General features: G+C 41.4%; 2 protein-coding genes across 2 annotated transcripts; both read left to right on the top strand.

Moving 5' to 3' along the window:
- Positions 1-3,866: 3,866 nt before the first annotated feature.
- On the top strand, positions 3,867-6,594 carry LOC307119356 (uncharacterized protein). The gene has a single exon (XM_079805582.1). The coding sequence runs from the start codon at positions 4,548-4,550 to the stop codon at positions 5,745-5,747; it is 1,200 nt and encodes a 399-aa protein (XP_079661708.1). The 5' UTR covers positions 3,867-4,547; the 3' UTR covers positions 5,748-6,594.
- Positions 6,595-17,012: 10,418 nt separating this feature from the next.
- Positions 17,013-22,194, top strand: LOC307119867 (uncharacterized protein). Its single transcript, XM_079806575.1, has 3 exons — positions 17,013-19,686; positions 19,829-19,861; positions 20,081-22,194. Exon 3 carries the CDS (start codon positions 20,088-20,090, stop codon positions 21,672-21,674), a length of 1,587 nt encoding a protein of 528 aa, XP_079662701.1. The 5' UTR covers positions 17,013-19,686; positions 19,829-19,861; positions 20,081-20,087; the 3' UTR covers positions 21,675-22,194.
- The last annotated feature ends 1,178 nt before the right edge of the window (positions 22,195-23,372 follow it).

A 23,372-nucleotide genomic window follows, 5' to 3' on the forward strand; every position in this document is an offset into this window, starting at 1 on the left:
GATCGGTGGGACATCTCTTTTTTTTACTGCTACAAACTGATAACGGTCACATAGGTATGATTTAAACCATGACAAAGCAATTCCACTACTGCCTACATCATTTTCGAGTCTATTCAAAAGAATGTTGTCTCATAATGAAAAGGTTTTTTTTTTTTTTTTCTGCTGCACTTAGATCCCATCTCACTATTCTTTGCAACTGGATTGTGACTGTTTACCCTTTGAGAACATTATAGATCAGATAGCGTTAAACGTTATATTAACATTACTGGAAGAACATTTGTTCATAACTTTGAGAACCTTGTTAGAATGTTAGCCAAAGTTACAAGACTGTTCCCTGTTAGCTGGGTTAATACTTTACTCTCAAATGGGTTTCTGATCTAGTGTTCTAGTTTTTTTTGTATTGTATTTCATATCAACTAGGTTTTTCTAGCTTCTACCTGTGTTGAGCCTTCATTGACACATTGCAGTTCACATTGAATAACCAGAATCCCTTCCACCACGCATTTGCATAGGAGTGGTATAACAAGAAACAGAACTCAATTGATTCACCTTGCATGTAGGGTACTGTGTATCACATCAACTGCAGATCTTCAATTTATACTGAATCAACCATTCAATACACAGTAAGCTAATATTGGTTAAAGGGGGGGGGGGGAACACTCAGTTTCAGTCAGTCTCATGTCAATCTTGAGTACCTATAGAGTAGCACTGCATCCTGCATATCTCCGAAAAGTCTTTATTTTTATTATAATTATAAAAGAAAGATGCGCTGTTCCGAGTCTTTCCGGAAAAAGCCGTGCGGCTGGGGGCGTATCGTGTGGGCGGAGCTAAAGAATGTCGAGCGCGCGCCGCTGTTACTGTGTTGAGTGCGTCTGAGAGCTGCGTCATCCCTAAAAGCGGAAAAAAACTGTGTTATTTAGAACACCATGTCAAGCGCGAGTGTTACAATGTGTGTGTGTGTGTGTGTGTGTGTGTGTGTGTGTGTGTGTGTGTGTGTTTACGCGTGGTTTGTGAAGACATGATTTGTAGTAAGCGGACTGGTTTTGCGCGTCAGGCTAGTGTTTACATAGAAAGACATGGAATAGTAGCGCATTTGAATGAAGAACCGCGCTTATTTAGTTCAACATATTTCCCCATTCTTTGTGTATTGTTGTTTGGAGTGCTTTTACAATACACAAACATACACATATAGTGGCCAGCTAAACAAATGTACACACACTATACATCGCATGCTCCATTGATCAATACGTGATCATGTTTGGGATACTTGATGGGCATAGGCAAAAACAGACATTTGAAGCAGTCAAACCTGCGGTTCCAACGTTGGGACCTTTATCGTTGGGACCGCTCCATCCTTCAGTATTAGGCGATCTGAAAATCCGGCGTCGAACTGGGCCTTGTTTATAAAACAATCGGCACCGAAATGTAGGGAACAGACATAAATATTTGCGCAACTCAGTTGTTGATCCGGAAAAGCAAATTCCATCTGTACGAGCCAGCGCTCTGATGGGCGTAGCCTATTGCTTTCACGCTCTCTCTCTCTCTCGCGCGCGCTCTTCCGGTAGAATTGTCCGTACGGCCCATATAAGGAAATTCCGCCCTGTTGACGTCAAGCGGACCCATGATCGAAAAAAACTTTCCGAAACTTATGACTAACAGGAAGTACTAATTTTGGCAAAGAAATACTCCCATCAAACGTCCACCTTAGCTTATGAAACGGTGTCCATGTTTAGCATGGGAATCCAAGTCTTTAACAGTGCCAAAAGATCAGTATGCATGAAACAGCATTTCACCCCCCCATTAACTTGTTATTTGCAGGTCAGTGTTTGCTTAATTATTAATGTAGCAGCAAGTGAGATATAATACTATTTTGCATTAAACTCTGTTAACTATATTATCATGTGTCTCTTCATATTTTGTAGTGAAGCCCCATGTTGATGTATATCATGTTGTGTACATCATTTTCTGTATATCTCTTCTGTGGGAACTGCATGTTTGAAAGCTAAACCAATGGTTTGACATTTTCTTGCAAATCACATGATCTTCAAAAATGGGCGTAGGCTCATGCTTCATGTATAAATACTACTGCAGATCTTCCTGTCTCTAAGTTCCTGAATTGAGTAAGAGAAGGAAGCACAATTTCAAACAAGGAATATTGTAAGTTAACTTTTTTTTGTGTTGGCCTTATGCATACATACAAGAAAATGATAGATTTCATGTTTACACAGATTTTATTTTATCTCTCATTTTTTACAATTGTACAGAATTATGTAAACAGGATAAATGTTTAAATCTTTCAGAACTGACGTCTGCCAGGAGGACTCTACTAAAGGGTAGGACTTCTACCCATTGTTATTTTACTTGTTGAATATAATAGCTAATAGGACCGTTAGAGCACATTTTACAAATAACTATTTTACCACATAACTGAGATACATTTAGAGAATTTAGAGAAGCATAATTTTGCCTCATATCCTTAGAAAATAAAATAACTATTGCTATTTTTTAAATGTATTTCTTTGTGTTAAGTTGTTTTCTAATTTACATTACAGACAAACTATGAACAGTTTACGGACAGAATTGGACAATTTCATCAAGCAAAGTAGTATAATTGAGGATGGTCCACCTCAGGGGCGTAGCCGTCTTTTCATAAGTGAGGGGGACGGAAATGTCAGGTATAATACCTGTTTTTTTCTGACCTCTGTCTAATTGACAGATTTAATTGATCAATTGCTTTTAATTCAGTAAGATATCAAATACACTGCTGAACAATAACCACTAATATATATAATATTTTCCCCTATATTTTATGCCAATTTTATGATTGGTTTATGCACTACAAACACTTGTGCATTAAAGGGTTAGTTCACCCAAAAATGAAAATTCTGTCATTAATTACTCACCCTCATGTCGTTCGACGCCCGTAAGACCTCCGTTCATCTTCGGAACACAAATAAAGATATTTTTGTTGAAATCTGAGTAATTAATGACAGAATTTTCATTTTTTGGGTGAACTAACCCTTCAAGTACCCATGGATTTTATGCAATGTTAAAAAAATATCACTGAACAAGGCAGTGTAGTTAAAAAATTACAATTGTTCAATGTTTTTGAAAGAAGACTTCTGCTCACCAAGGCTGCATTTATTTAATAAAAAATGCAGTAAAAAAATAATACAGTGAAATACCAAAAATGCCAATTTAAAGCAGCTGTTATCTATGTGAATATATAAAGAAATTAAGTAATTTATTCCTGTGATCAAAGCTGAATTTTCAGCATCATTACTCCAGTCTTCAGTGTCACATGATCCTTCAGAAATCATTCTAATATGCTGATTTGCTGCTCAAGAAACATTTATGATTATTATCAATGATGAAAACAGTTGCTTACTTAATTCACTGCTGAAAACACTGCTGCTTAATTTTTGTGGAAACCATGATAGTATTCAAACTTTTGTGGTAAGATTAAAAAAGAGAGAAATTCATACTTTTATTAATTAAACATGCATTAAATTGATCACAAGTGATATTTATAATATAAATAAAGATTTATATTTAATAAGTGCTTTATTTAATGCAAATAAGTGCAGTTAATTTAACTTTCTATTCATCAAAGAATCCTGAAAAATAAAATGTATCATGGTTTCCACAACATTTTTAAGCAGCACAACTGTTTTCAACATTTATAATAATCATAAATGTTTCTTGAGCAGCAAATCCTCATATTAGAATGATTTCTGAAGGACATATGACACTGAAGACTGGTGTAATGATGCTGAAAATTCAGCTTTGATCACAGGAATAAATTACACGTTTACTAGCTCAGTTACATAGTAAACAGCTGTTTTATATAATAAATGCAGCCTTGGTGAGCAGAAGATACTAAACATTAAAAAGGATGTCAGTTAGCACTGCATTATTCATATACTTTATTGTCAATAAATACCTTGAGATGGCTTGAAAAACACACATGAACCATATAATGTCGAAATCATGCGTTTGTCGTCGCGTTTCATCAGTCATAATTCTCTTTATTTAGCTGCTGGTTCAGCGCTGTGAATGCCTTTGGAACGTGATTACTTCTACGAATCCGTTTTGGACCTTCTGTGAGAGGGCGCCCTCCGGCTTCGAGTATGAATTGGAGCGTTGCACGAGAGTGTTAGCACTCCATGGTGTTCAGAGCGCCTTGTTTTTGGATACGAATAAAATGACAGGTCATGTAGATTTATTCACATTGGCTTCTACGTTATCAAACTTGCCCGTGTAACAGACGTAGACCAGTAAGAGCGGTACGACTAGACGCCGGTTCGAATCCCCCACGGAGCGGGTCGACTTGGACCGGTGAGACTCGGTAAAGTGCGGGGGACGAATTTACGTTTTATTAAAGGTGCGGGGGACATGTCCCCCCCGTCCCCCGCGTAATCTACGCCCATGGTCCACCTGTTCGATACCGTCTAAAACTAAAGACAGATCCTCTTGATCAATCTAAACCATATAGAAAAAAGACCTTTGGAGAGAGAGACAATAACAAACCCCAAAAAACCATTCTGATGGTGGGAGAATCAGGAACAGGAAAAACAACCCTGATCAATGTGATGATCAACTACATGTTAGGAGTAAAGAGAGAAGACAAGGTTTGGTTTGAGATCACAGATGACCAGAGTGACCGAACATCAGCTCACACTCAGACCTCCCGCATCACTGTTTATGGGTTTTATCCACAAGAGAGTCCAATCCATCTAACAATCATCGACACACCAGGATATGGAAACACACGTGGAGTTGAGAAAGATGAAGAGATTGCCAAGAGTTTGCTCAGTTTAAGTAAATCTGCAGAAGGGATTCATGAAATAGACACAGTGTGTCTGGTGATTATGGCACATCAAAATCGACTCTCTGACAGACAAAGATACACATTTGATGCTGTTCAGTCTTTATTTGGGAGAGATAATACAGAAAACATTGTGTTGCTCTTCACACACTCATCTGGAGCTCCTCCTAAAAATGCCCTGACGGCTGTTAAAGAGGCTGAGATCAAGTGTGCAGTGAATGACAAGAATCAGCCGGTGTATTTCCTGTTTAACAACTGCCAGTCAGACGCCGCTGATGAAGATGATGATGAAGATGAAAAAGACCGTGAACAGAGGCTGGAACAATCATGGAAGCGCAGTTTTAAAGGAATGGCAGAATTCTTCATGTTTCTTGAAACAATAAAACCAAAATCCCTGAAGATGACTCGAGCTGTGTTGCAGAAGCAGTTGAAGGCAAATATCTCTAATCTAAAGTCACGAGTTGAAATGACTGAACTAAAGAAAAATGAGCTGAAACAATCTCAAGAAGCTCTGGAGAAGAACAAGAAAGATGTAGAAGAAAATAAAAACTTTGAGTGTGAAGTTGACGTGTCCTACAAAGAGAAGGTTGATATTGATTCTTCTATAGCCTATAAGGCCACGTGCTGCAGCGTCTGTGAGGAGAACTGTCATTATCCAGGATGCTGGTGGGCCAAAGATCCCTCATGGTGCAGTGTGATGAAAGATAATCACTGCAGAGTGTGCACTAATAAATGCCACTACAGCAAACACGTCAAAGAAGCAAAAATATATGTAACAAAGACAAAGAAGGAGAAGAGGACATATGAAGATTTAAAGAAGGAATATGATGGGAAGATTGATGATGGTGAGTCTTTGGTCCAGAAGCTGGAAGAAGAACTGCAAGAATTAGAGGAAGAGAAAATGAAGCTCGTGAATTAATCTTTTCACTGTGTGGAAACTCTGGAGATGATCGCACTCAAGACTGATTCTGTGCTCATCCTTCAGCACATTGATTTTCTGATTGAGAAACTGACGGAAATAAATGAGCCTGAAAAGGCAAAAACACTGGAAGACATGAAGAAGAGAGCAGGAGAAGAAAAGAAAAAAAGCAGCCCTGTGATCCGTTACAAGATCTCCTAAAATAACCTCAGATATTCAAGCCCTGATAAAATCCTGAACATGCTTTTGCTTCTTTCCAAAATGTCCTTCATTTGCTGTTATATTATCATTGGTATTATCATCTCACGGGTGCTTGTATGTTCCTCATTTATACGTTTTTTTGGATAAACAACATCTGTAAAATAGAAAATACTGTATTAATTATTGTAATTCTCTTTCTGGAATACAACACAAATACAACACAGCAGCCTAATGTAAACAGGAAGAATCTATTGAAAATATAACAATAATTTTGTAAAAGTAACAAATAGACATTGATTGTTGTTTATCTTAAAATTATGTAATCAATAAGAGGAGTTCAGAGGATGTAATCACTGTTAGGAATTGTATAATTAATAGAGGAATATGACAAAACTGTGTATTTTTCGGGTGAAAAATCAAGATGTCTGAATTAGGGCAGTAATGAAAGCTTTTCTGTGCAATAAATCTGCTCCATTTGTGCATTGAATAATTTATTTTATTTGTAGTGTATTGTTATTTCTTTACACTTTTACAACACTTTTGTCTATTTTGTCAATGAAGCTTCCTTTTTTTTTAAGGTGCTGTTGTTGGTTACCATTTAGTTAAGTTTGTTTTAATCATTTAATCACCTTTTTAAACACCATTGTTTCATAAAAATACGAGGACTAATTATTGTTTCTCTAAAAATAAAATAATAAAAACTACATGAATAATAATTTTAAACAAACCAATGAAATGCGGTTTTAAATAGTTTTAGATGGAGTATAGCATGTCACATCACAAGACATTTCAACCAAAAAAAAACTGAATTTGAATGAATTTGCAATATTTCCAGGGCATTGTGTGTATTATTATGGATGTCTCAATGTTACAACCTGCCCTGTAAAAACTAAGACTGCTAAAGTTCTTCATTCCTCAACCCGGAAGAACCTGTTGCAGTTTCACCACCATCGGACTACTGAACCATCAAAACTTTCTTCTGAGACCGCATGACCGGGCACTCGTTTAACAGCTAAGGCATTGTGCAAGTAGGTTTGTTCAGGTGTTTAACTGACTCTTACGCTTCCATAGCTTCATTTCCCTGTTTCTGTTTCCCCTGGTTTCATTCGTTCACTTTTACCCGTGTATGTGTGACTGTGTGTAAATGTTTTTTAAACTGGTTATGTGTTAGTGATTTAGTTAAATCAAACTATTGTGCACATTCACATGAGAGTTGATTCTGTGGTCATTTCTTGCAAAACAGAATCCCTTTAACAATGCAATCACAACTACATGCTACTGTACCCAGCTCTGTACATTCACATTCTCACTCCCAACTCGTCACAATATTGATGCTTGGTCAGGTCAGGTTTTTTATTTGATTTACGCTAGTTAGACATATTTGAACATTAAGATCAACTCTGTTCTTCTCATAAAGACATCTTATGACTTCAGTTGACTTGGAATGCAACATGAGTTAATACTTTTATTCTGTTTTTGGTCAGTTTTTTGCAATAAAAACCTGCAACCCGTTCTCACTCCCAAGGCGTCAAAATCCGAAGCATGGTCAAGTGCTTTCCGCGTCACAATGAAGACGCTAAAGGCACCCCTATAGGCATTACTATATTGACGCGCTGGGTGCTCCATTCATTTCAGTTGTTTACCCAATGCGCATTTTTTTCTTTGCATTTGTAAAAGCAGACATGATTTTATTAATATTTTATTAATATGTAAAGGTTACGTTTATATTTGGAGCAGCTAACCCAACTCCTACCTTAAACCTACCCACTCCTAAACAATATAAAACACGTAACAGGCAAATACAAGTACAGTCACATCTATTTATTGCAAAAACTGACCAAAAACAGTATAAAAGTATTAACCCAAGTTGCATTCCAAGTCTTCTGAAGTCACACGATGTCTTTATGTAAAGAACAGAGTTGATGTTAGTAGGCTTGTTTGAGATGCACCTTGCCTCGCCTGAAACATAGGCGAGAGTAGGCGGCTGCAGTGAGGGGAGGAGTGAAAAAAGTGCAGGCAAGACGGACAGTTCTCTCTTCTCGTAGTGGATCAGAGGCTGCGAGATCAAAGACGGATATCGCGGGATTCACACTCATGCGCTTTGTTGCTGATAAACTGGATGTAATTTAAGTTCTGTTACTTTTATATGAAAATAAATACAACCCCAAATCAGAAAAAGTTGGGACAGTATGGAAAACGCAAAGGAAAAAAAAAAGACGTGATCTCCGATCCCTCAGGCGGCACTGCATCAAGAATCGTCATTCATCTATAAGCGATATCACCACATGGGCTCAGGACTACTTTGGCAAACCTTTGTCAAGTACCACAATACGTAGTTACATCCACAAATGACAGTTAAAACTGTCCTGTGCCAAAAGGAAGCCCTATGTTAACAGTGTCCAGAAGCGCCGTCGACTTCTCTGGGCTCGGAGGCATCTGGGATGGACCATCACACAGTGGAAACGTGTACTGTGGGCAGATGAATCAGTATTTGAGGTATTTTTTGGGAGGAATGGACGCCGTGTGCTCCGGACCAAAGAAGAAAAGGATCATCCAGACTGTTACCAGCAACAAGTCCAAAAGCCAGGGTCTGTCATGGTATGGGGTTGTGTCAGGGCCCTTGGCAAAGGTAACTTGCACTTCTGTGAAGGCTCCATTAATGCTGAAAAGTACATAGAGATTTTGGAGCATAATATGCTGCCTTCAAGAAGACATCTTTTCCAGGGACGTCCATGCATATTTCAACAAGAGAATGCAAAACCACATTCTGCACACATTACAAAGTCCTGGCTGTGGAGGAAGAGGGTTCGGGTACTTGACTGGCCTGCCTCAGTCCCGACCTGTCTCCAATAGAGAATGTGTGGAAGACCCCGTACTGTTGCCCACCTTAAGACTTGTTTGCAGGAAGAATGGGACAAAATTACACCTGAAACATTTCATCACTTGGTGTCTTCAGTCCCTAAACGTCTTTTCAGTGTTGTGAAAAGGAATGGCAACATTACAAAGTGGTAAATGCTTTACTGTCCCAACTTTTTTTGAAATGTGTTGCAGGTCTGAATGATAGGAAAGGATGCATATTTACAAATGACATGAAGTTGACCAGACAAAACATGAAATATTTTGTTCATATTGTCTGCAATGAAATACAAGTCAAAGTAAATTTAGAAATCACTTCTTTTTTCTTTTTTTTTTTCTTTTTCCATACTGTCCCAACTTTTTCTGATTTGGGGTTGTATAATGAACAAGACACCCAAAGTTTTTATTTATTTCCATACGAAATACGTGTTTATCAATAACTTTTACTTTAATTATATATGTTTATATATATATATATATATATATATATATATATATATATATATATATATATATATATATATATATATATATATATATATATATATATAATATATTTATAAATATGACAACAATCACATAACCCACAGGGAGATCGCTTTTGTTAGAGAGTTTGGAAATATTCACACATAAAAACATGATATCAGAGTTTTAAAATCAAACATTTTAAAAAACCATACATCACGGTCGTTTAAACCAATAAGCATTCAGCTATGTCGTCAGCAAGTCATTTCCCATCATGCTTTTGCTCAGCGCAGTCAGTGGAGAGCAATTGCGCTCAACTGCAGAATCCGACACATCCGCCTTTCGCTCGCGAGAGTTTTTTGACATACGTCAGCATGACATCAGAGCAAGGCGGACCGCCCTCGGACACATTTCTAACCGGCATGCATCTCGCGCTGACCACCGGTAATCGGTTCTGCGCAGATTTTGCTCATCTCAAACAAGAAATTTTACAATCAAAGCTGACGTAATTGGTCACGAGACATACGAGAGCCAATGCAATTTCACTATGAAGACTGACGTAACGGGCGGCAATATTTGAAATTGAATGTGTTCATGATCTTCTGCGGATGAAGACGCTGATCACTTTTGGGGATTTCCTTCACACAAATCAATCGCTTGGCCATATTTGTACTTTTTGAATAAATTGTGCATGCAGTCGTATCTGCCTGTTATATCTGTGTTTTATATACCACACAAATGGGTAGGTTTAGGGATGGAATGGGGTTGGGTTACATGTTAAAACGTGTCTAGATAGCGTAAATAAAATTATGCTGGCTGATTAAATTGAGAATCACACTCCAACATGTCATAATGGCAAAATCATAACCCTATATATGATCATCATGACGATAACGTTCCCATGCCCAACGCGTCTGTGTCTGACGCCAAAGGTTTCACGTTGAAATGAATGGAGCAACCAGCGCGTCAATATAGTGACGCCTAGGGGTACCTTTAGTGTCTTTATTGTGACGCGGAAAGCACTTGACCATGCTTCGGACTTTGACGCCTTGGGAGTGAGAACGGGTTGCAACCTGGGTCTGTACTTTTATTTGCATGTCATGTGTTTTATATTGTTGAGAAGTGGCTAGGTTTAGGGTAGGAGGTGGGTTAGTTGCTCCAAAATATAAAAGTAGCCTATACATATTCATAAAATCATGTCTACTTTTACAAATGCAAAGAATTAAATGCCTCTTGATCTGACGCATTGATAAACAACTGAAATCAATGGAGTACCCTGCGTGCCAAAAAATGGCGCTAAAGGGATACCCTGTGCATTAAAAAGTGACGACGAGGGGTCCTGATCATGCGTCAATATGTGACGAGTTGGGAGTGAGAATGTGTTGCAATTACAGGTCTATAGGACTTGATTCATACAAATTCCCATTGTGAACTCATGTTTACATTTGAAAGAGGTTTCTGTCTTGGTCTGGTATTTAATGAATGTTGCACAAGGGTCAGGGCGCAATTCTGTAGTCAGATCAGCCAGTAATGATAGTGTGGCGGAGCGAGGGGGGGGGGGGTTTAAAGGGTAACTAAACCCTAAACCAACTTTTTTTAGTTAATGATCTGTAATACTGGGGCTTTATTAATGCTGTCCATTGATTCGAGTAAATGTTTTAACATTTGAGTATAAAGTGTTTTAATTGTATAAAATATGGTGTAAAACCGCCAAAGTGCTGCCCTCTTAAGGTTGAACAGTGGCTACTGCAGTTGATTTTTCCTATTGGACGTTGTGGGTCATCGTGACGTAGGATGGCACTTCCAACGGGTCACTATCCGCGCCCCTGGCACGAGCTCACCACGCCCTCAGAAATGTTTTCCCCAATCACATGATGAGAACGGCTTTAAGAATGTAAGGAATTCAGCCAGCGACTACGCCACCCTGGAAATTTGCCAGGGACAATACTGAATTAATTTTGTTAAGGCACCACAGGTTCGTTCACAAATTCGCTGGAGACGTGGATATAACAAAATATACATTTTATTCAAAGATAATCTCTTTGCAAAAGCGCAGAATAGAACAATGCACTTATTAAAAGGGAGAAGCAATTCAATTATACCATTTGACACAATCAACAGGAATAGGCATGAGGGAGCCGAGGCGTGACAGCAGGGAATTAAGGGCACAACAAGGCTGCAAATCTATGCTCAGGTTAGTAACGGACTAGAGCACAGTTTAGATGAAGCAGAGGGGCGCACCAGACTGATGTTCTAGAGCTCCGACTAACACATTGGCATTAGTTACTTATACTTGGACTGTAGAGGTTAGTAGATTAAATGGGTCTTCCATTTAGAGCAACAAAAAGTTGTTAGACCAATCTACAACTCCTGATTATTGTAATATTATTCTAATTACGTCTACATGGGAAACCACGCCATGATTATGTCAAGTTACCACTAGAGCAAGTTTACTGGGTCGCTTTGCTCTATGGTAATGGTCATGGCCTCTGGTTATACACTCACCTAAAGGATTATTAGGAACACATACTAATACTGTGTTTGACCCCCTTTCGCCTTCAGAACTGCCTCAATTCTACGTGGCATTGATTCAACAAGGTGCTGAAAGCATTCTTTAGAAATATTGGCCCATATTGATAGAATAGCATCTTGCAGTTGATGGAGATTTGTGGGATGCACATCCAGGGCACGAAGCTCCCGTTCCACCACATCCCAAAGATGCTCTATTGGGTTGAGATCTGGTGACTGTGGGGCCATTTTAGTTCAGTGAACTCATTGTCATGTTCAAGAAACCAATTTGAAATGATTGGAGCTTTGTGACATGGTGCATTATCCTGCTGGAAGTAGCCATCAGAGGATGGGGACATGGTGGTCATAAAGGGATGGACATGGTCAGAAACAATGCTCAGGTAGGCCGTGGCAATTAAACCATGCCCAAGAAAACATCCCCCACACCATTACACCACCACCACCAGCCTGCACAGTGGTAACAAGGCATGATGGATCCATGTTCTCATTCTGTTTACGCCAAATTCTGACTCTACCATCTGAATGTCTCAACAGAAATCCAGGCTCATCAGACCAGGCAACATTTTTCCAGTCTTCAACTGTCCAATTTTGGTGAGCTTGTGCAAATTGTAGCCTCTTTTTCCTATTTGTAGTGGAGATGAGTGGTATGAGTCTAAGTGTATGCGTGCAAGTGCTCGGAGGGAAGCGTGAGTGTGAGAATGACCAGCAGGGGGGGGGAAGAGAGGAAGAGACATGATCATGACAGTACCCCTCCCTCAACGAGCACCTCCTGGCGCTCCCGAGGAAGGGGCCTGGAGCTATAGAAGTCATCGATGAGCGAGCAGTCCAAGACGTCCCGGGCGGGGATCCAACTCCTCTCCTCGGGACCGTATCCCTCCCAATTGACCAGAAACTGATGACCACGCCCACGAGGACGAACGTCCAACAACCTGCGGACAGTATACACAGGAGAGCCCTCTACGCGGATGGGAGGGGCGGTGGGGCGCAGGGGAGCGCTAACAACGGGCTTAAGGCACGAAACATTAAAGACAGGATGGATGCGGCGCAAATGGGACGGCAATTTGGGCTTGACAGAGACCGGGCTAAGGACCTTAATAACGCGGAAGGATCCGATGAATTTAGCGGCTAATTTGCGTGAGACGGACTGCAGAGGAAGGTTAAGAGTGGAAAGCCACACTCTTTGACCACAGACATAACGAGGACTCTTAATACGACGCCTATTCGCGGCTCGGCGAAAGCGAGCACGGGACTTAAGAAGGGCAGACCTCACCCCTCTCCAGGTGCGTTTACAACGTTGGATAAAAGCCTCAGCTGACAGGACGTTAGACTCCGAATCCTGAGCGGAAAAAAGAGGAGGCTGGTACCCTAAGCAGCAGTGAAACGGGGACAGACCGGTGGCGGAGGACGGAGCCGAATTATGGGCGTATTCAGCCCAAGGAAGCTGCTCGGCCCTTGAGGTGGGGTTACGGAAGGCAAGGCTGCGATGGATGCGACCGATACTCTGGTTAGCCCGCTCGGCTTGGCCATTAGTCTGGGGATGAAACCCAGAGGAGAGGCTAGCGGACGCGTCGATAAGTCGACAAAACTCCTTCCAAAACTGCGACGCAAATTGGGGACCCCGTTCGGAGACGATGTCAGAGGGAAGACCGTGAATACGGAAAACCTGCTCGACGACGACCTGGGCCGTCTCCTTGGCGGAGGGAAGTTTAGGTAAAGGGATGAAGTGGGCCGACTTGGAAAAGCGATCAATGACAGTGAGGATAACGGTACTCCCCCTCGAAGGAGGAAGTCCCGTTATAAAATCAAGAGCAATATGGGACCACGGCTGCGAGGGTACGGGTAGGGGTCTGAGAAGACCCGCGGGCGGTAAATTCCTAGACTTAGTCTGGGCGCAGACGGTGCAAGAAGCGATGAAGCGGCGGATGTCGCGCTCCCGGGTGGGCCACCAGAACCTCTGGCGAACCGCGGCAATGGTGCCCCTAACACCGGGATGAGCGAATAATTTGGACGAATGCCCCCACTGGTGAACGTCTAAACGGGCAGAGGATGGGACAAACAAACGTCCCTGAGGGCACCCGCGCGGTGTGACACAGAGAGAAAGAGCGCGTTTGACAAGACGTTCGATTCCCCAAACCGCGGCACCAACCACAAAGGCCTGAGGAAGGACAGCCTCAGAGGTTGGCACCACCTCCGGGGAAACGAAGATGCGAGAGAGCGTCGGGCTTGACATTCTTAGCACCCGGTCGGAACGAGATGGTAAAATCGAACCGAGCGAAAAAAAGTGCCCAACGAGCCTGACGAGCGTTAAGCCTCTTAACTGAACGAATATACTCAAGATTACGGTGATCTGTCCAGACTATGAATGGAACCGTGGCTCCCTCCAACCACTGGCACCACTCACCCGAAGCCAGGCGGACAGCCAGCAGCTCGCGGTTACCGACATCGTAATTACGTTCCGCGGATGTGAGATGATGCGAGAAATACACACAGGGATGAACCTTATCATCGGAAGCGGAACGTTGGGAAAGGATGGGCCCCACGCCCACCTCCGAGGCGTCGACCTCGACGATAAATTGCTTAGTGACATCAGGGGTAGAGAGAATAGGGGCAGACGCCAATCAAACGCCGTCTGAGCGGCCGGGGACCAAACAAAACGGGTCTTGACAGACGTGAGAGCAGTTAGCGGAGCCGCGACTTGGCTGAAATTATTAATAAAGCGCCGATAAAAATTCGCTAATCCTAGAAAACGTTGGAGCGTGACGCGGGAGTCCGGAATGGGCCACTCGGTGACAGCGCGGATCTTGGCAGAATCCATGCTGATCCCCTCCGCCGAAACGACCGAACCCAAGAATGTGACCGACTGAGCGTGGAAAGTACACTTCTCAGCCTTCACAAACAGGCGATTCTCCAACAGGCGTTGTAAGACGCGCCAAACGTGCTGAGTATGCACCTGGAGAGAGGGAGAGAAGATCAAGATGTCATCGAGGTACACGAAAACGAAGCTATTAAGCATGTCACGTAATACGTCATTGACCAACACCTAAAAAACGGCAGGAGCGTTGACCAATCCGAACGGAAGCACGCGATACTCAAAGTGCCCTAGGGGTGTGTTAAACGCCGTCTTCCACTCTCTGATACGAATCAAATGATAAGCGTTGCGAAGATCTAACTTTGTGAAGACCTTAGCTCCCTGAAAGATCTCAAAAGCTGACGACATAAGTGGAAGAGGATAGCGATTCTTCACAGTTATGTCGTTCAACCCTCTATAATCTATGCAAGGACACAAGGACCCATCCTTCTTCTTCACAAAGAAGAACCCAGCACCGGCCGGAGAGGAGGACGGAACTATAGTGCCCGCGTTCAATGCTTCGGAAAGGTAATCCTCAAGCGCCTTACGCTCAGGCGCCGACAGGGAGTTAAGTCTCCCGCGAGGGGGCGTGGTCTCGGGAAGGAGATCAATACCGCAGTCATAAGGTCGATGAGGAGGAAGAGAAGATGCCCGGGAACGACTGAAAACCGCCCGCAAATTGTGATACTCCTCAGGCACCAAATCACCCGGCTCCTCCTGAAACACAGAAACAGAAGACACAGGGGGAACAGCAGATACTAAACACTTAACATGACACGACAAATTCCAAGAGAGGATAGTTCCTCTGCACCAGTCTATTTGAGGGTTGTGGTCAACAAGCCAAGGATGGCCCAAAACCACAGGGGTAAAGGGAGATTGAAAAATAAAAAAATAGATAGTCTCTCGATGATTGCCAGAGACGGTGAAACTCACCGGAATGGTGACACGGCGAACATTGGCAAGAGTGCTACCATCAAGGGCAAAAACAGGAGTGGCGTCTTTAAGGTCGATGAGGGGGATGCCCTGGTCGAGAGCCCAGGACTCGTCAACGAAATTCCCCTCCGCCCCCGAGTCGATCAAAGCCTGACAAGAGACAGCTGAACCCGGCTAGCGGAGATGGACAGGGAAAGTAGTGCGAGAACGTGGCGAAAGGGTCTGAACTGAAGCGCTCACCAGTATCCCTACTGGTGATCTCTACTGGTGAGCTCTGGCTCCTTACTTGACACGCAGAAACGAAATGACCCACCACACCACAGTACAAGCAGAGGCGGTTCGTGATTCGCAGAAGATGTTCAGCGGCATCGAGGCGAATACCTCCCAGCTGCATAGGTTCAGGATGACCGCACACCGGCGGAGTGGTGGAGAGTGGGGGAGCGGAAAGGAGTGATCTCTCCAGTCTGCGAGCGCGGCGGTGCAGGTCGAAGCGCTTCTCCACCCGGATAGCCAGGTCGATCAGGGAGTCGAGACGAGTGGGTGTTTCCCGAGCGAGCACCTCGTCCTTGATGTCTGCATTCAACCCCTCCAGGAACCGAGCGACGAGTGCAGACTCGTTCCAATCACACGAAGTGGCCAGTGTGCGAAACTCGATTGAGAAATCGGCGACAGACCGGTCCTCCTGGCGGAGAGTAGAAAGAAGGCGCGAGGCTTCAGCACCGTAGGCGGAGCGGTCAAACACTCGGAGCATCTCCTCCTTGAAGAGAGTGTACTGACCCAGACAAGCCGCCTCAGCGTTCCACACGGCCGTTCCCCATTCCCTCGCACGTCCCGTCAGGAGAGAGACCACATAAGCGATCCGGGAGCGATCCCTGGAATAAGTCAGGAGCTGCAGCGAGAACACCACCTCACATTGAGTCAGAAAAGAACGACATTCGGTGGGCTCACCGGCATAGCAGGGTGGGTTGTTAACTCTGGGTTCGTGTGCCTCGAGGGATCTTGGAGTTGACGCCTCAGCCTGGGCACGACTCAGTTGGACAGATAAGTCGGTCACCTGGACGGCCAGTGTCTCAACGGCGTGGCGAGCGGTGTTCAGCTCCTCCTCGTGTCTGCCCAGCATGGCGCCCTGCATCTCGAGAGCAAACTGGAAAGGGTTCACTCTCGCTGGATCCATAAGTGTGGCCAGAGTATTCTGTCAGGAGGTGAGAGAAAGGATCCAAAGGCGAAGGCAAGTCAACAGTTCTTTAATTATACATTGGCAAGTCGGCCGCTGAGCCGTCAAACATAAAGTCTTTCACAAAAAGTAACACAGGTGGTGATCCCAGTCACGATCCCGGTCACAGCATTCAGCGGCAGGCGAGCTGGGTAGAGCATAGATTCAGCATAAGCACCAGCAACTGGTTAGATCGGTACGAACAGCGTGTACCTAGACAGGACAAGACTAAACAGAAAATCATACTGGTAACACATCTGCACACAGAAATAATACTCTGGCAGAGAACAAAGGAAAGACAAGAACTAGAAATAGAGATGCTAATCAGAGGGGAAAGGAGGGACAGGTGTAGAATGAACGAGCCTCTCAGTAGTAACGAGGAACAGCTGCGACAAAGTGAAAGTGAGCTAGTGCCCAGAGGAGAGCGTGAGTATGAAAATGACCAGCAGGGGGGAAAAGAGAAAGAGACAGGATCATGACAGTATGATTATTATTCTGGAAACTTTACAGGTCAGAGGACATAATAGATCGGAATATTCGAAAGATCGGAGTCAACATGCCGGAGACGGGTTTATTGAGGATGCCGTATTGATTAAACAATTATTAAATTGAATTATTAAATTGCAATATTCGAAAGATCGGAGCTGCCAGGCTGGAGACGGGTTCATTGAGGAAGCCGTGTTGATGAGGCAATTTTAGGGGAGTCTAATTGACACAGTCTCTGCAGACACTTCGGGGTCCTGTGTTGGTCTTCTCTGAGCGCAGGTCCACCATCTGATCTAGATACGGCCCGGATCCGGCTGACTGCAGTAAACCCCGGGATAAAACAGAGAGACTATCATTAGCGTAGATGCCATTCTTCTGATGATGTCACGAGTACATCAGGTGTTATGGGAAATGTTCCCGGTTCCGGCTGACCTAGTTAATGCAGCCTAACAATCATTTAATTGAAAAGTTTTTTATGTGTATGCCACAGTAAAGAGATGTGTTTTTAGTCTAGATTTAATCTGACAGAGTGTGTCTGCTTCCCGAACAATGTTAGGAAGACTGTTCCAAAGGTTAGGTGCTAAATAGGAAAAGGATCGAGCGCCTGCAGTTGATTTGGATATTCTCGGTATTATCAACTGGCCAGAGTTTAGAGAGCGCAGTAGACGTGATCGAGTATAATATGTTAAGAGCTCGCTCAAGTACTGGGGAGCTAAACCATTTAGTGCTTTGTAAGTAATAAGCAAGATTTTAAAATGTATGCAATGTTTAATAGGGAGCCAGTGCAGTGTTGACAGAACTGGGCTAATATGGTCATACTTCCTGGTTCTAGTAAGAACTCGAGCTGCTGCGTTTTGGACCAGCTGGAGTTTATTTATTAAGCGAGCAGGGCAACCACCCAGTAGAGCATTACAATAATCTAACCTGGAGGTCATGAACGCATGAACTAACTGTTCAGCATTTTGCATTGAGAGCATGTGCCGTAATTTAGATATATTTTTAAGACGGTAGAATGCAGTTTTACAGATGCTATAAATGTGGCTTTCAAACGAAAGATTGGTATCAAAGAGCACACCCAGGTTCCTCACTGACGACGAGGACTTGACAGCGCAGCCATCAAGTGTTAGACAGTATTCTATGTTACTACTTGTGGAGCTTTTTTGTCCAATAATTAAAAATTCATTTTTTTTCTGAATTGAGTTGCAGGAAATGATTAGTCATCCAATTTTTATATATCAACTATGCATTCCGTTAATCTTGTGAATTGGTAAGTTTCTTCAGGGCGTGAAGAAATATAGAGCTGAGTATCGTCAGCATAACAATGAAAACTAACACCATGCTTCCTAATGATATCTCCCAGTGGTAGCATGTACAGGGTGAAGAGCAGCGGTCCTAGCACTGAGCCTTGCGGTACTCCATACTGAACTTGTGATCGGTGGGACATCTCTTTTTTTTACTGCTACAAACTGATAATGGTCAGATAGGTATGATTTAAACCATGACAAAGCAATTCCACTAATGCCTACATAATTTTCGAGTCTTTTCAAAAGAATGTTGTCTCATAATGTAAAGGGTTTGTTTTTTTTTTGTTTTTTTCTGCTGCACTTAGATCCCATCTCACTATTCTTTGCAACTGGATTGTGACTGTTAACCCTTTGAGAACATTATAGATCAGATAGCGTTAAACGTTATATTAACATTACTGGAAGAACATTTGTTCATAACTTTGAGAACCTTGTCAGAATGTTAGTCAAAGTTACAAGACTGTTCCCTGTTAGCTGGGTTAACACTTTACTCTCAAATGGGTTTCTGATCTAGTGTTCTAGTTTTTTTGCATTGTATTTCATATCAACTAGGTTTTTCTAGATTCTACCTGTGTTGAGCCTGCATTGACACATTGCAGTTCACATTGAATAACCAGAATCCCTTCCACCACGCATTTGCATAGGAGTGGTATAACAAGAAACAGAACTCAATTGATTCACCTTGCATGTAGGGTACTGTGTATCACATCAACTGCAGATCTTCAATTTATACTGAATCAACCATTAAATACACAGTAAGCTAATATTGGTTAACTTGTTATTTGCAGGTCAGTGTTTGCTTAATTATTAATGTAGCAGCAAGTGAGATATAATACTATTTTGCATTAAACTCTATTAACTATATTATCATGTGTCTCTTCATATTTTGTAGTGAAGCCCCATGTTGATGTATATCATGTTGTGTACATCATTTTCTGTATATCTCTTCTGTGGGAACTGCAGGTACATTTTCTTGCAAATCACATGATCTTCAAAAATGGGCGTAGGCTCATGCTTCATGTATAAATACTACTGCAGATCTTCCTGTCTCTAAGTTCCTGAATTGAGTAAGAGAAGGAAGCACAATTTCAAACAAGGAATATTGTAAGTTAACTTTTTTTGTGTTGGCCTTATGCATACATACAAGAAAATGATAGATTTCATGTTTACACAGATTTTATTTTATCTCTCATTTTTAACAATTGTACAGAATTATGTAAACAGGATAAATGTTTAAATCTTTCAGAACTGACGTCTGCCAGGAGGACTCTACTAAAGGGTAGGACTTCTACCCATTGTTATTTTACTTGTTTAATATAATAGCTAATAGGACCGTTAGAGAACATTTTACAAATAACTATTTTACCACATAACTGAGATACATTTAGAGAATTTAGAGAAGCATAATTTTGCCTCATATCCTTAGAAAATAAAATAACAATTGCTATTTTTTAAATGTATTTCTTTGTGTTATGTTGTTTTCTAATTTACATTACAGACAAACAATGAACAGTTTACGGACAGAATTTGACAATTTCATCAAGCAAAGTAGTATAATTGAGGATGGTCCACCTGTTCGATACCGTCTAAAACTAAAGACAGATCCTCTTGATCAATCTAAACCATATAGAAAAAAGACCTTTGGAGAGAGAGACAATAACAAACCCCAAAAAAACATCCTAATGGTGGGAGAAACCGGAGCAGGAAAAACAACCCTGATCAATACGATGATAAACTACGTGTTAGGAGTAAAGAGAGAAGACAAGGTTTGGTTTGAGATCACAGATGATCAGAGTGACCGAACATCAGCTCAGAGTCAGACCTCCAGCATCACTGTTTATGGGTTTTATCCACAAGAGAGTAAAACTGATCTAACAATCATCGACACACCAGGATATGGAGACACTCGTGATATTGAGAAAGATAAAGAGATTGCCATGAGTTTGCTCAGTTTATGTAAATCTGCAGAAGGGATTCATGAAATACACGCAGTGTGTCTGGTGATCAATGCAACCCAGAATCGACTCTCTGACAGACAAATATACATATTTGATGCTGTTCAGTCTTTATTTGGGAAAGATATTGCTGAAAACATTGTCTTGCTCTTCACACACTCATCTGGAGCTCCTCCTAAAAATGTCCTGACGGCTGTTAAAGCGGCTGAGATCAAGTGTGCAGTGAATGACAAGAGTAAGCCAGTGTATTTCCGGTTCAACAACTGTCAGTCAGACGCTGCTGATGAAGATGATGATGAAGATGAAGAAGACCGTGAATTGAGGCTGGATCAATCTTGGAATCTCAGTTTTAGAGGAATGGAAGAATTCTTCAAGTTTCTTGAAACAATAAAACCAAAAACCCTGAAGATGACTCGAGCTGTGTTGCAACAACGGAAGCATTTGGAGGCAAATGTCTCAAATTTACGATTACGAGTTGAAGAGATGGACCTAAAGAAAAATGAGCTGAAACAAACTCAAGAAGCTCTGGAGCAGAACAAGGAATATGTAAAAGAAAACAAGAACTTTGAGTATGAAGTTGACGTGTCCTACAAAGAGAAGGCTGATATTGATTATTCTCTAGCCAAAAAAGCAACATGTTGCACTGTCTGTAAGGAGAACTGTCATTATCCAGACTGCTGGTGGGCCGATGATCTCAAATGGTGCAGTGTGATGAAAGATAATCACTGCAGAGTGTGCACTAATAAATGCCACCACAGCAAACACGTCAAAGAAGCAAAAATATATGTAACAAAGACAAAGAAGGGGAAGAAGACATTTGAAGAGTTAAAGAAGGAATATGATGGGAAGATTGGGGGCAGTGTGTCTTTGGTCCAGAAGCTGAAAGAAGAACTGCAAGAATTAGAGACAGAGAAAGTAAAGCTGGTGAATGAAGCTTTTCACTGTGTGGAAACTCTGGAGATGATCGCACTCAAGAGTGATTCTGTGCTCACACTTCTACACATTGATTTTCTGATTGAGAAACTGAAGGAAATAAATGAGCCTGAAAAGGCAAAAACACTGGAAGACATGAAGAAGAGAGCAGGAGGAGGAAAACAAGCAGCCCTGGGATACGTTACAAGATCACCTAAAATATAAGCACAAATAGTACCTCAGATATTCAAACCCTGATAAAATCCTGAACATGCTTTTGCTTCTTTCCAAAAATGTCCTTCATACGCTGTTATATTATCGTTGGTATCATTGGTATTATCATTTCACAGGTGCTTGTATGTTTATACGTTACTTTGGATAAACTGCATCTGATAAATTAAGTGATGTAAAATAAAAAATACTGTATTAATTATTGTAATTCTCTTTCTGGAATACAACACAAATTCAACACAGCAGCATAATGTAAATAGGAAGAAACTATTGAAAATATAACAATAATTGTAAAAGTAACAAATAGACATTGATTGTTGTTTATCATAAAATAGTCACTAAGAGGAGGTTTGCGGACTGTTAGGAATTGTATTATTAATAGAGGAATATGATAAAACTGTGTATTCTCAAAGTGAAAAATCAAGACGTCTGAATAAGGGCAGTAATGAAAGCTTTTCTTTACTGTGCAGAATCTTTGACTTCAGGTGTGTAATAAAGAAACGGCTCCTACAAAAAGTTTAATTTGCTTCATGTTTCATTTCCATTCAGTTCCAAAAGTTTAAAACCAACATTTATTTGTAGGATTCAGGTCTAGTAATGTCATCCACACATACCATGCATCTCACTGCTTAACCTGCACTCACAGCCTCTGCTCCATTGTGCATTGAATAATTTATTTTATTTGTAGTGTATTGTTATTTCTTTACACTTTTACAGCACTTCTGTCTATTTTGTCAATTAAGCTTTTTTTTTTTTTTTTAAGGTGCTATTGTTGGTTACCATTTTGTTAAGTTTGTTTTAATCATTTAATCACCTTTTTAACAGCTAAGGCATTGTGCAAGTATGGTTTGTTCAGGTGTTTAACTGACTCTTACGCTTCCATAGCTTAATGTCCCTGTTTCCCCTGGTTTCATTCATTCACTTTTACCCGTGTATGTGTGACTGTGTGAAAATGTTTTTTAAACTGGTTATGTGTTAGTGATTTAGTTAAATCAAACTACTGTGCACATTCACATGAGTGTTGATTCTGTGGTAATTTCTTGCAAAACAAAATCCCTTTAAAAATTTAATCACAACTACATGCTACTGTACCCAGCTCTGTACATTCACATTCTCACTCCCAACTCTTCACAATATTGTGTAGATCAGTGGCTCTCAAAGTGTGGTACGAGGACCACTATGCTAGTGGTACTCGTACTACTCAGGCTGCCTCTAGTGGTGGAATCACTAAATTAATTAATGTTTAAACACAGTACATTTTAATTTAATCTTTTTTTTACATTTAAGTACAGTGCAGTTTTACACATTTAACACATTTTAATCAATATTTAATTATTGTATTTACCTGTATGTAAGCACAGTGCAGCGCTAATGTACAAAAATTTATTTACAATGTTAAAGTGGCTGACAACAATACATATTCTTGTTAAGAGTAAACTGCCTCGTTTTTGAACTGTGCAGAGCTGTAGCTGAATAGCTAGGCCTACTACGCTACTGTATTTTATTGTTGGTCATTATGGTGGTACTTGGAGAGCCAAATATTTTCTGTGGTGGTACTTGGTATAAAAAGTTTGAGAACCACTGATGTATGATGAAAATATATATTGAGTTATGATTTTGCCATTATAACATGTTGGAGTGTGATCCTCAATTTAATCTGCCAGCATACTTTTATTTACATTTATTTATTTC

This window comes from Gobio gobio (assembly GCF_949357685.1).
Source record: "Gobio gobio genome assembly, chromosome: 23".
NCBI lineage: Eukaryota > Metazoa > Chordata > Actinopteri > Cypriniformes > Gobionidae > Gobio > Gobio gobio.